The 13369-nt window shown below is 42.9% G+C and overlaps 1 protein-coding gene across 3 annotated transcripts in view; it reads right to left on the reverse strand.

Annotated features, from left to right (window-relative positions):
* vps8 (VPS8 subunit of CORVET complex) overlaps positions 1–13369 on the reverse strand; it is a 96985-nt gene that overhangs the window by 42089 nt on the left and 41527 nt on the right. For all 3 annotated transcript variants that reach the window (XM_035410246.1, XM_035410245.1, XM_035410247.1), the window contains 11 exons: positions 12977–13096; positions 12651–12707; positions 12421–12503; positions 11450–11534; positions 10893–10991; positions 10642–10731; positions 7188–7234; positions 2194–2338; positions 1314–1403; positions 733–775; positions 163–287 (listed from right to left, as the gene is read on the reverse strand). In XM_035410246.1, coding sequence (XP_035266137.1) covers positions 163–287; positions 733–775; positions 1314–1403; positions 2194–2338; positions 7188–7234; positions 10642–10731; positions 10893–10991; positions 11450–11534; positions 12421–12503; positions 12651–12707; positions 12977–13096 — 984 coding nt within the window. The remainder of the gene's footprint in view (positions 1–162; positions 288–732; positions 776–1313; positions 1404–2193; positions 2339–7187; positions 7235–10641; positions 10732–10892; positions 10992–11449; positions 11535–12420; positions 12504–12650; positions 12708–12976; positions 13097–13369) is intronic.

A 13369-nucleotide genomic window follows, 5' to 3' on the forward strand; every position in this document is an offset into this window, starting at 1 on the left:
TTGTATTGCATTACAGTCAGGTCTGAGGCAGTGACAACATTGGGGTCATGGGGGCACCACATGCCTCCAAACGGTGCCCCCTGCAGGCTGTAAAAATTAAACAACTGTGACTTATGCTGTTCTCCTCAGCCAGGTTTCACACAGCTCAGCAGGTATACACACCTCTCTCTGCTGCTGGTTGAGGCTATGAGAGCTCCTGTGACACAGAGAGATGATGTCACCCAGCGCCGCCTCCACCCTCTGCAGTGGAAGCTGCTCCTCCTCCTCCTCCTCCTCCTCTGTGTTAGCTGAAGGAAGCACACGACACACAGGCATAACTAATACATGACTGATACATGTTACACACAGGCAAACTAATACATCACTGATACATATGACACAAAGGCATAACTAACACATCACTAACAGAACATGTTATGAACAGATATAACTAGCATAAAACATGGGCTACACACAGATATACTGTAAGTAACACATCGCTGACATGACTTACACACAAAAATAACTAACACACGGGGGGTTAAAACACGGGGGATTCAATCAGATGTGCTTCGGCCATTTCTGGGCATTTGAAGAGCTGAGAAATAATTCTCCATTCCTCTCTAGTGACTTCTACAGAATTCCTTCTTCTGATTTTGCATTGTATTGTGCATACAAGCACAAACACAGACTCACAAACACATGAAAGCAGACAGACACACAGGCTGAAGAAAAAAATGTTTGTTTTCATACTTTGACTCTCTTGGGTGAGGATGACGAGTTTGTCCTTCAGCGTCTAAAAATGTGGAGAGATATCCAAGTTCAGAGTGAAGGAAGTCACGGAGAAACAGCTGCGTTCAGGCAAAACACTTCCACCACGCCCATCCCTCGAGCATCCAACAACACTCTTACCTCACCCACCAGCTCACAAGCATAGCTCCCAGACCAGCACTTTTCACACTGTAGCCTGCCAACAGGCCAGAGCAATCGCACACAGCATTACATTACATTACATTACAGGCATTTAGCAGACGCTCTTATCCAGAGCGACTTACACAACTTTTTTACATAGCATTTTACATCGTATCCATTTATACAGCTGGATATATACTGAAGCAATTTCGGTTAAGTACCTTGCTCAAGGGTACAACAGCAGTGTCCTACCCGGGAATCGAACCTACGACCTTTCGGTTACAAGTCCAGTTCCTTACCCACTGTGCTACACTCCGTCCTACAGCACTGTGATGTCACAGGCAAAATGCCAATCCAGAACAATAGAACACAGACCAGTGATCTCACTGCAGCCCACACCCAGTCCAGGGCAATGACCTCACCTGCAGCAGAACTTGGAAAGCTCCATGGACGTCTCCCTTCTTCTCCAGCAGGTAGGCCGTGGCCTCATGGAGGCTGTACTGCTCTGTGATCTGTGTTTCATATTGACAGGGGGAGTTGTGGCAATGTTCCCTTTTGGTAAGGGTACATTGTGGAAAACATGCAAAGTCTAGCACTGATATTTTTAGTATCTGGCCACAGTTAGATGCATTGCAGTAGCTGACAAAAATCAAGGTCAAAAAAGCCTTGTGGACTCCAGACTGCAAGTTTCGATTTCTCTTTGACTTAATGCGTCTCCAATGACTGGAGTGGGTGTGCAATTCTGTGTTTGATTTCTCTGTGGGCAAAAAGGATAGGATCATAATGCATGCGAGAATATCCCTGCTGGTATATTTTGCGGTTAAATTGTTAATAACAACACACCAACAGGAATGCATCCGCAGACTTTCCATGAAACAGTGGTCGATAAAATTCATTAAGCCATTTTTAAAAGTGTGTGTGTGTGTGTATGTGTGAGTGTGTGTGTGAGTGTGAATGACAGAGAAAATCTGACTCTGGAGTGAGGAGGGCAAGTCATGCTTAAGGCCAAACTGATTCCTCTGAATAAATATTAAAGTAGTGATGCCATCTGCTCAAAATATTGATTTTTTTCCCTTTCTCATAAATCCCTAACACAGTTCAAAATTCAGGGCAAAACACCTTAGCTTGTTCTGAACTGCTTTGATTGACAGGCAGCTACACAGCGCAAGTAAACCCCGCTCCCTCCCACCCTCCCTGAGATGCAGACAGGGGTATTAATAAAAGTGGAAACTTTCTGGGCGCACAAAGCACAGGCCTTACCCAAGGTTACGGAGATCAGCCTGCAGAAGAGGGCAGTCCTACCTGGATGGTCTCTTCAAGTCTGTAGTCCTGAGAGACCTTCAGGAAGTCGACGACCTGGCGGGGGCTGAAACGGCACAGCAGTCCCACGTGGAGCTCATGGAGGTCGGGGCTGAGTCTCAGGACGGCCTGGGGATTAGGGCCTTCCCTGCAGGAGAGAGGCCCGTGATCTCAGCCTCACTGAACACAATATGCTGACAGCAGTGACAAAACTGCTAAGGTACAGAAAGAAACTTTTCTCCCATTCGTCAAATGAGGTCTACTCAAACCGCCCTGGACCAGACAGAAGAAGCATGTTCCTCACGAGCACACCGGTGTCATCTGAAAAGGTGAGTTTTGAGATGACTGCAGAAGATGGTCATGAACCTGCCTTCATTGACTGATTGGGGAAGGTTGTTCCTCCCACTGCAGCATGACTGTAGGATGAAGCAATAAAGAGCCAGGGATGAGGGGCTGCTGGGAGCCCAAAGGGACCGGACAGCCGGGCAGGGTGAGGACACTGCAGTCTAAAGATTGGAAGGGGCAGCACCACTTGCAGCTTGGTGTGCCAGGGCCATGATTTGAATTTAATGCAGGTAGCCATCAGAAGCCAAGGCCGTTCATAAGCGGTGCAGCACGTGGGAATTTTAGCAGGTTGAAGATGAGGTGAGTGGCAGCGTTCTGGACCAATCGCAGTAGCTGTTTGGCATAGGCCTGAAAACCAGCCAGCCAGGCTTTACAGTAGTCCAGAGTAGAGATAAAAGTAACCTCTTGAGTGAGAGAATTCACACAGGCCAAATGTCTTATATTATATTATGTTTTATATGACTCTTCTCTGTCAGTATTACAAGACATTTAAACAGATCCTGACCAAGAACATGTTGAATATCCACACCCAACTACACAGAGAGGAAGAAACAAAACAGAGAGGGGAGGGAGAGGGACAGAGAAAGATTTCCACCGCAGGCTGTGTGCTTAGTTTAATCACATTAATAGCATGTTATTAAACCTCCAGCAGAGAGGAGAGAGGGAAAGCCAATTTTCAAATTTATTTTTTGTTCCTTTTTGAGGAATTCAGGAAGCAAACAGAATTTCTAAGAAATGAGGAGAGCTTCAAAGTATTTGACTTGTTTTGCATAAAACACTTTCATATCTTTCATTCTCATTCTCTCTCTCTCTCTCTCTCTCTCCCCCTCTTTCTCTCTCTCTCTCTCTCTCTCCCTCTCTCTCTCTCACACACACACACACACAAAAGTGTATGCAGGCATATGTGAAATGGAAGTTGGACGCACTGCAGGTCTGAGTCTCGAGTGCAGAGGCTGTTGAAAGTGAAATATTAAAACACACTCTTCCATTCCCTTGAGTTTCATTTCACAGCCAAAGGCCCCCCCCCACCCCTTCTTCAGTCTGGGCCAAACTAGGTTAATAACAGGCCATCCCTGCATACCCACAAGCACTGGATTCTGTGCAGAAACACACACAGAGCCTCAAAAAAACCATTGGAGAAATGGAACCCTACTTTTTCCGGACAAATTAAAATGAGATTTAAATGTATTCAAAAACTTCGCAATCCTGCTGATAAGCCTGAAATAAAATGTTCAAACAGGATTGAAACATGTCCTCATAAGCTCTTCCACTGGTTGCAACTGCAGGTATGAATCTCAGCAGGAAAGCCTCTGGTGTCTCCATAAATATTCAAAAAAGAGGAGTGAAGGCTGAAGGCTATTTCTGCAAGGGGTATGTTCGGAGGGTCATATCTGGTACTGGGTTTCATGCCTTTCCCTGGTCTTAAGTACTTAATCGACTCAACTGATTATATAAACTGACATTTTAGCTTGGAACTAAGGGTGAACTACTCCATTGTTACTGTTACCTTTTGTTAGCTTTAAGCCAATGAGCGCAAATATAGCACAGCCTCACACAGACAACTGTAGAGATGGAGCAATTCTGTGTAGCCCCACATAAAGAGCTGCAGAAACGGGAGATTTCTGTGTAGCCCCACACAGACTGAGGGCAGTATACAGGGAAGCTTCATTGCCTAACTTCGCACTAGGTAGCTGACACTTTTGAATGCCTTTTTCACAGAGGTACTGTTGGCCGGTTGAGACGTTGATTGTTTAACCTGGTTATTTACAGCCGAATTTGCAACGGCGTTGCATTCCCCAACTGCCAATTAGCAAGTTAGCTTTAGCGGCAGAAACGCTACGAGACTGAGAGGGACAGGGGTGTCCTCATGCGACAGGACGAAAAATAGGCAGACTGATGAGACACCTGCCGCATGCGGGACCACAACCATGTGCATCCAAGTGCGTTGTGATGTCAGCGTCACCAAGGGATACGCTGACCCAAAAGCCCCAGAAGCTCGGAGGCTCTCACAATATAATAAATATAACACTACCCGACTAGAAACCTTCGCATTCAAATCAGGCTACACATTATGTCTGTTTGCTGCATATAAAAGGGTACAGCACTGGAAATAAATGTGTATGGTAAGACATAAAAATTAAATAATAGAAGGTGAAAAAAAAATGAACCCAAATTAAATGAATTTAACTAAATTCAGCACTGAGAATCACACAAGTGCATGTGTCCATTCTACCCGCTATGTATAGAATAAGGACAACACTCTCACAGCACACTCTCCCTTGACAAACACACAGATCTTTGCCATCTCAAAAAAAAAAGAAAAACAGTCTCCAATTGTCTAAGAGCTGTAAACACAAATGATGAACGAAAGTTTTCAAATGTGAGACCAATGTGCAAAAGGACAGGTTTTCCTGTGACACCTTTATAGATGTTAACTATGTAATGTGTGCCAGCATTCCAGGCATTGTCTATGCCCATTAAACAGGCAAAGTAAAGAGACAGCAACTTGGATTGATCATATTTGTGTTCACATTATGCATGGATTACGGCATACGTACCTCCCATCATATTTACACATGCAGGTATGGAATAGTGCCTGATTAAATAATTCATACTAGTAAGATTTTCATGATGAGTTTTGGTGTACAGCACTGCCCACATTTCAAGCTTTAAATCTATGCTGAAAATAGCAACGGAACTGCTGTAAGAGATAATTTGGTTTTACAGTATGCCTCAATATACATATAAAACAGAAATCTCGAGCAAAATCTCTGACGTTCTGATGGGTATTCTATTGTTGCGTAATATACAAACACAGGGTTTATCTGTTCTAGACTGTTCAAGACAATACTGAGTCTGTATTTACATATACAATACCCAGCAAAGCTCAAATGCATTTCTCTCTCTGCAGCTCTCTTTCTTGAATAATGATGCATAGGCTTTTACATGAATTCATAAATCAATAAAAATGGCACACGATTATTCTCCATAGCTAGCGATCTGCAGTCGGAGTGGGGATTAGCTCATGATGACTGATCAAGCCATGATTGTAGAGGTACGGGCCAGTGCTGTGCTGCTATGTAGCAGTAATGCATCAGTAATAGTCTATCATGATATTTCACTGTGAGACAGGCCTGGAGAAGACAATCATAGATCAGTTATGCCTAATCTAGGCATAACTAATCTATGATTATAAGTGACAGTGACACATCATCTGGAGAGATCTCTGAGGACTGTTTCTGTGCTCCATCAGTTGACATGACAACCACCACAGTCTTGCAAGGGGAAACTACGGACTGTCAAAGACCTACAGGGATTCACAGGGAGGAATGGCATGGTGCCGTGCGGGTAGAGTTCAAAGGACTCCCTGTGAGATCTCTGTACCATCTCTGTAAGACCTCTGAACCATCTCTGTAAGATCTGTGAGATCTCTTAACCACCTCTGTAAGATCTCTGTAAGATCTCTGAACCTTCTCTGTAAGGTCTCTGGGAGATCTCTGAACCACCTCTGTAAGATCTCTGAACCGTTTCTGTAAGGTTTCGGTGAGATTTATGAACAGTCTGTGAGATCTTTGTGAGATCTCTAAACCACCTCTGTAAGATCTCTGAACCTTCTCTGTAAGGTCTCTGTGAGATCTCTGAACCACCTCTGTAAGATCTCTGAACCGTTTCTGTAAGGTTTCGGTGAGATTTATGAACAGTCTGTGAGATCTTTGTGAGATCTCTAAACCATCTCTGTAAAATCTCTCCAATATCTCTTAGTCATCTCAGCAAAATCGCCGTGTCATCTTTAAACCATCTGTGAAAGTTCTCTGGCTAACCTCCGTGCCGTCTCAGCATCACCTCTGTTCAAATTCTGGGCTCTCTGCCCCATCTCCGTTTCATTCCAGAAATAGAATTTATGTCCCTGAGTTATAAAAGCAGGCTTTCCTACAAACCCAGCAACATCCTTCCCCCTAGAAGCTTTAGAAGGATGCTGCATTATTATGCAAAATACATGAAATTCAAAAAGGCAAAAAGGCTGAGATGTGAGATACTAAATAACAATGGAAGACAGAGAGGGGGACAGTAATAGGGGAAGGACTATTCAGATAAATGCAGGGAATTGGTAGTAAATTTGTATGATGCACATTTTGTTTTCTTTTCCTCGGCACGCAGAACAATTTCAGAGACAGCAGAACGATTTTAATACTCACATCAATTCTTTCAATCCAAACAAGAAAATAGTTATCAAAAACCGGGAGAGATCAAAGACAAGCTAAGCAAATCTTCCCCAATCCACATTTAACTGCTATTTTATGACAGGTCCTGTCACTCAGTAAGAACACCCCCTACAGACCCTTCAGACTGCCCCCCATACGTTATTCAACTGTGCATCTGAACCAGGCTAGGGGTGAAAACTGTTGGGAGTAGCCACAGATCCTCTCAACCTCCACCTCTCCTTGGCCATAATTACACACATTTAGAAAGATTAACCGTATGTGAATGGCTGAAATGGTCACATGTCCGTCTGCCTGTCAGTCAGTGACAGAACTCTAGGCCCACCTACAGCTTACAGTTTGCAGACCTATTTTGCATAAAACACCAACTTTGTAACAGGCAAGGGTTAGATAGCTCTTTTCAGATTAGTAGCTTTCTGCTATAATTCATACCTTGGGTCTAGTAGACACTTTATAAACTGGAACACCAAGGAATCATCCTGAAAATATAAAGAACAGAAGAGTGTTACATTGCTCTATATAAGACATGACACAATATTCTATTATTTACTATAATATACTACAAACAGCACAATACACAATCAGTACCTGTGTGTTAGAGTCTAGCACTGTCAAATTAACAGATGGCATTAAACTTGGGATGAAAAATTGGGTAAAAAAACATCTACAGAGCACCTACAAAACTATTTTACACAGCACTAATAAAATGAAGGAGGAAAATATAAACCTTAGCAAAACTACAATCTTTTTTTAGCATTTTTAGCATACCAGATCTGCACCTGATTGTTGAAATATTTTTTGTGCCCTAAAACTGACTCAATTACTGTAACAGAGTTTTAGACTCACTATTATTATTATTTATTTTTTTTTGATAAATTTACACCCAGAAATAGACCTATTTCCCATGTTATTGTTGCACAGATTTTCAGTCAGGGACATTCAGTCTGGGATTGGTCTTTTAAATGCACAATAGGCCAGACTATGAACTAGTACGGAAGCATCGCTGTAATTAACTGTCATTAACAGACTTATCATTTTAAAACACCAAAGAGCAGAAAATGATACACATCTGTGCTGCTGCTGGGTTACCTATGCCTGACAGACTCTACCAAGTAGATTTGATTTGATTTGATTTATTTGCACTCATCATATAAAAATTACAAAATAGAACAAATACACTTATTTATATATTATAAAACAATATAAAGAGGACTATTGTAAAAATTGAGATGTTAAAATGAGAAACAATTTGTAAAGTATTGAGTGCAAGGATTACCCATTAAGCCAGCAATAGCTGGCTCATTTTCAATGGGGTCCTAGACTGGACTATTGATATAACTAAATATACAACAAATATACAAATCTGGATCTCTACATTTAAAAATGTCTACAGTACAAAGACAAAAGCGCACGCGCACACACACACAGAGCATCAACAACAACAGACAACAAGGATCACTGGGCAAGGAGAAAGCGCTTTAAACAATATTTAAATACATTCAGAGAACTGGCCATTTTGATTGTGTCAGGAAGAGCATTCCAATCTCGGATTCCAGTAAAATAAAATGTGGCTAATGCGATGCCTTTAATCTTGGGATCAGCATAACTGAATTAGACTATGCCTAGTGAAGTAACTGTGAACGGAAAGGCGAAGGCCCTGCGGACCGGTTTCCTGCTGTAAGGCTGTGATGAGTGTGCACAGACCGCAGCGGAGGGAGCGGGCCCGCAAACACGGGGGGAGGGGGGCGAAGAGCTAATGTGTGCAAGTCTGAACATGCGAGTGTGAAAGTAAATGCAATTATGCATGGTAAAAAATGCGTAATTAAAAAAAATAAAGGACATTTACCTCCGCCTTTCAGTATAAGAATGTGCATGTCTGCACCCGCAAAAAAACATGCATGCAACTGCATGCAAACGCAAACACATACCCATAAAATTGTATAAGAATATGGATGGAATGTATGTGTATAAGTGCGTGTGTGTGTGTGTGTGTGTGTGTGTGTGTGGCAGTGCGGAAAGAGAGAAAAGCAAAAATGGAAAAAAATTAAATAAAATTTAGCCCAAGAAAAGAAAAAGCTTCAGCCTGTCCTTCAGACCAGCCAATGTTGAAAGACTTTGGAATTACTTTAGATTCTTTCTTTTCGGCTTGGTGGAGGTATGGTACTGTCTTTGAAGGTGCAGCTTAGCCAACTGCTGAATGCGTATTCTTCACCACTGAAGAATGGAAACGCAAACCCTTTCATATCTGTTCAGCTTATGCACACTTGAAATGCTGCATCAGTTCTTACAGACAGATGTGATCTTGGGGTGACAGAAAGGTCTATCGCATGCTCAAGTATTACCTTTCACTTTTCAGGGATCGTGACAAAATCATATTTCAGATGTTCAGCGGTGCTGAAACCCACGTTAATATAAATGACTATACCTACTATTTTATATCCAGTAAGTCCATTTGTATATTTTTTACAAAGATAAGGAGCATTGCCAGTTTGAAGTATATTTCACATTAGATTCCCCCCCCCCCCCCCGCCCAAAGAAACAGGCATTTAAACTAATTCTCGACTGAATGTCAGAAGACTAACTGGGCTTTTCAATTAGCGTCTATCTGACAATGTAGTAACGATTATGCAAAATCCAATTATGCACTGGGCAGCAGAAACCTCATAATCCTTCAAAAGATCGTTATTCTGCTGTCCCAGCTTTTTCGCCCCCGCTTCTTCCCTGGCAGTGAAGCTCTTTTCCAAGGTATCGTACGCTTAATACCTCTTACCATATGTTCAGTAACAACACTGCGTCTGTGATTCATATTTCAAATCAAATACAAATTACATCACTTGCAATAACCTTTTCATATTGGAAATGGCGGTGTCAACTATCATTTCTGCAGACAACTACATTTTCTGACTTATAACCCTAGAGACAGAGGCAGTGGGGTTAGTGAGTGACCAGTTAATAGAATACTTTATGGACCAGGAAATGTCAATTATACAGTCAGAAACGAGTATGACTGCCATAAAATTTAGTTTAAAAAGCCATTCTATAAAATGGCATAATCAGTCATTTTCAGGTAATTACGTATCATCAACATTCCTTTTATTTCTAAAATATTAAAAAGAAAAATTGATAAATACTAGGTCTATGTACTTCCAAAGTTCTGTATGTGGAACCTCTACATTTTACCTCTGCTGTTCAAATGTAGCTCAGGATAAGAAGGACACGTGCACATTTTCATCATTTAATTTAACTGCATTTAGGATGTGGTGTGACATAAGAGAATGCTATGTCAGTCAATAGAGACACAGTCAAGGCAGGCTCCGCCTACACTCCTACAGGAAGCCCACCCCCACTCCCCCACAGAGAGAAATGTAATTTGGGTGGGACTTCACATAGAGAGATGTAATTAGGTGGTGAGGGAACTGGGTCACAGGGAGCTCATTTTCCCCTCAAGGACAGGAAGTGACTGAGACTGATATGCTTGCAGTACCTTGGATCCATGCAATCCTTTTTAAACAACCCACAGCAAGAAGATCCGTTGTCAAGGTAACCAAGGAAAATAATGTGTGATTCCACATGACAGACCACACAAGCAGCTATCAGAGCATGCCTGGCACCTGAATATAATATCTAAGTGGTCCATTCCCGTTTTAACCCTTAAAGTGTAAGACCACAAAAAATACACGATTAGAATGTTAACCTAACATTCTAAAGCTGATGTAACAATCACTCTTGAATGAAACAGAGTTCTAGAACGCTGACTTAAATTTTATTTTAAACGTTCCGAAAAGCCGTATTCTTCAAAGGGTTAACGACCTACGGCGTTTCGCATTCTGAAGCTGCTGATTTGATTGACGCAGCTTTGAAGGGTGTGAGAGAGCAGGCGTTTTACCTCCAGCTTGTCAACGATAGGGCGCACCTCCTCAGAGAAGTGCACAGAGACCAGGTCTGCTGCTTTGGCAGGGTCAATGGCCACCAGCTCCTGCGGGAGACCAAAACTTGCCGTGTCAGACACAATGGGCAACGGTGCCTACAGATTCACTAATGAACGCACAAGGATTTCTGACGACCGAATGCAAAAGAAAACAAAATAGCCGCCAGCTGCGTGCGCCTCCATTGTGTGGGTGTGAGCCGCCATCGCACCTGCATGTGCTCCAGAGCCTCCTCCCAGACGGACCGCTTCTCCTCTGGCCCGTAGCCCGGGATGGACAGGATGTTGTGGACGTAGTTGAATATCTCCTCCTAGTGCACCGCGGAGACACGCGCAAGCCAGTCAGCACAGGCGCACACACCGCAGAGCCACGGCCGCACCGCACCGCACAGGCTGTTCGTCTCCAGAGCGACGTAATCTTGATTTGATTAGCTCCGCACAAAGAATGGCGAAACATTAACGGACAGAGCTTTATGAATGCCGTAAAACGCCACTCCGGGGTCCACTTCACGAACGACGAGGAACGATAACGAGCAGCGACACGAGCCTGACTGCACCAGAGAGGCTTAAGAACAAACTTTCGTGCGTATTTTAACACCCAAAACTTGCGGTGAATCAATACCATTACTCTCAAAACCGAAGCTCACCCTTCTCTCACTTTTTTATGTTTTTATGATTCTGGTGGGACTCCAGTATCCCAAATAGTGAGGAAGACCTGGGGAAGACAGAAACGGTTCTACAGAACCAACCATAGATATCCTGAGCCCACCTTTCGGAGTGGATCCTTCAGGTAGCAGGGGATGATTTTGTCATACAGGTGTTTCTTCTCATACATGAACTCACAGATCTGGTAGCTGAGACAGGAAAGAGACAGAGATGAGGCAGAAAAAGCAGTGAGACATAATTACAATTAAATAATATAATATGCAACAATAGATAAATACATAATATATAATTCAAAAGAGGGTATTCTTCTTCAGTCATTGATCAAATCAGATTACTAAGGTCCCCTTGTCAGTGAAATATCAGCGCATTTCAGGTAATTCAGACTTGTCTATTTTGGTTACTGGACAGATGAGCCTGAGACAACCTGAGACAGCAACAGGAAGCGACAGGACAGACAGACTGTCGTACGGAGCACTGGGGACCAGCAGATTGGACACGTGGCTGACACAAGAGCTTTTCTCTCAATGCCAGCTTCACCTTGAAAAATCAAGATTCCCTCAGGCTGGCCTTCCAGCAGGCCACCAACACGCTTAATTACACAAACTGATCAAATGAACCACTTCTCCAATCTAAGCGAGAGGCGCATGGGTATTAGCAGTGTGCTGCTCTGCTTTGAACTAAAACTCTTTATTAAAAGATATGGGTTGACAGAAATGCCTACTAAAGCTCTATGCTAACAGAGAAATGACATAACACAGAGAAATGACACAGGTCTGATTGTTAAATTCATGGAAAAGCAATAAACGAGGCATGCGTGCTGGCTGACCAGCTGCAACTGCAGGGGATAATACTGAAAAATGCATGATGATGTGAGATACATATGAATATGAATGAGTGTTTATATTTGACCTGTGTGTGTGTGTTTGTGTGCATGCATGTGTGCTTGTGTGTGTGTGTGTGTGTGTGTTTGTGAACACTTGTGTGTTTGTGTGTGTGCACTCCTGTGTGTGCACACATATTCATGTATATATATGCCTATATTAAATTATTTACAAAAAAAATTCAGCAACTCACAACTCGGCCTTCTCAGCCAGGTGGAGGAGTCGGCTCTCATCAAATTGGACAATGCCCCCCACCTGAAGAAGTTCCAGCAACACCTGGGAACCAGACACATTTCCCATTGTGTGTGCGCGAAATCAAAATCAGGACCTCACCACAGGCTTCTCATAATGGGGTGACCGTTTTTCATTACTTCTTGAAATGTCAGAAAAGAAAACAGACTGGGGCCTGCAGGAAAGGTTTACCTGTTGCCTCTCTGTGTGTCTGGAGTCATCATCTGGGCTACAGAGAAACTCCAGGACCTGGAAAACAAAGAGAAAGAGAAATACATTATGAATTAGAAGTTAAAAGTACATTTGACACTTGGTAGAATGAAAGATTAAATATTTACAGTGTAGTAAAACTAGACTAGACTAGACTAGACTAGACTGTACTATATTACTTGTGTCACGTTTGAGGCATCATAAATATAATTCAACATTAACATTTGCCCACAAAAAACTTTGGATCATCAACGCAAAAGCAAAAAATGACATTGTCAGTATTAAATTAATTTGGGTTCCTAATCTACCTGGTCGAAGAGCTTCCTGTTGACAAAGAGGGTGTTGTCAGGCTTGGCCAGCTGCCGGGCCAGAAATGTGAAGAGACAGCCCACCTGGGAGGGGGTGAAGTCTGAGTTCTCCACCATCACCTGAAAACACACACAACACAAACCAAAACAAAGAGTGAGACAGACAACATACAACACTGTACTATACAGCTTCACACACACACAGACAGAGAGAGACAGAAGCACACACACACACACACACACACACACACGCAGACACAGGCACACACACGCGTACACACACGCTCCCACACGCACGCAAGCACACATACACACACACACACCCACGCTCGCTTGCACGCACACACGCATGCACACCCACGTATGCACACACAAACACACACACACACACAC

This window comes from Anguilla anguilla, chromosome 3 (assembly GCF_013347855.1).
Source record: "Anguilla anguilla isolate fAngAng1 chromosome 3, fAngAng1.pri, whole genome shotgun sequence".
NCBI lineage: Eukaryota > Metazoa > Chordata > Actinopteri > Anguilliformes > Anguillidae > Anguilla > Anguilla anguilla.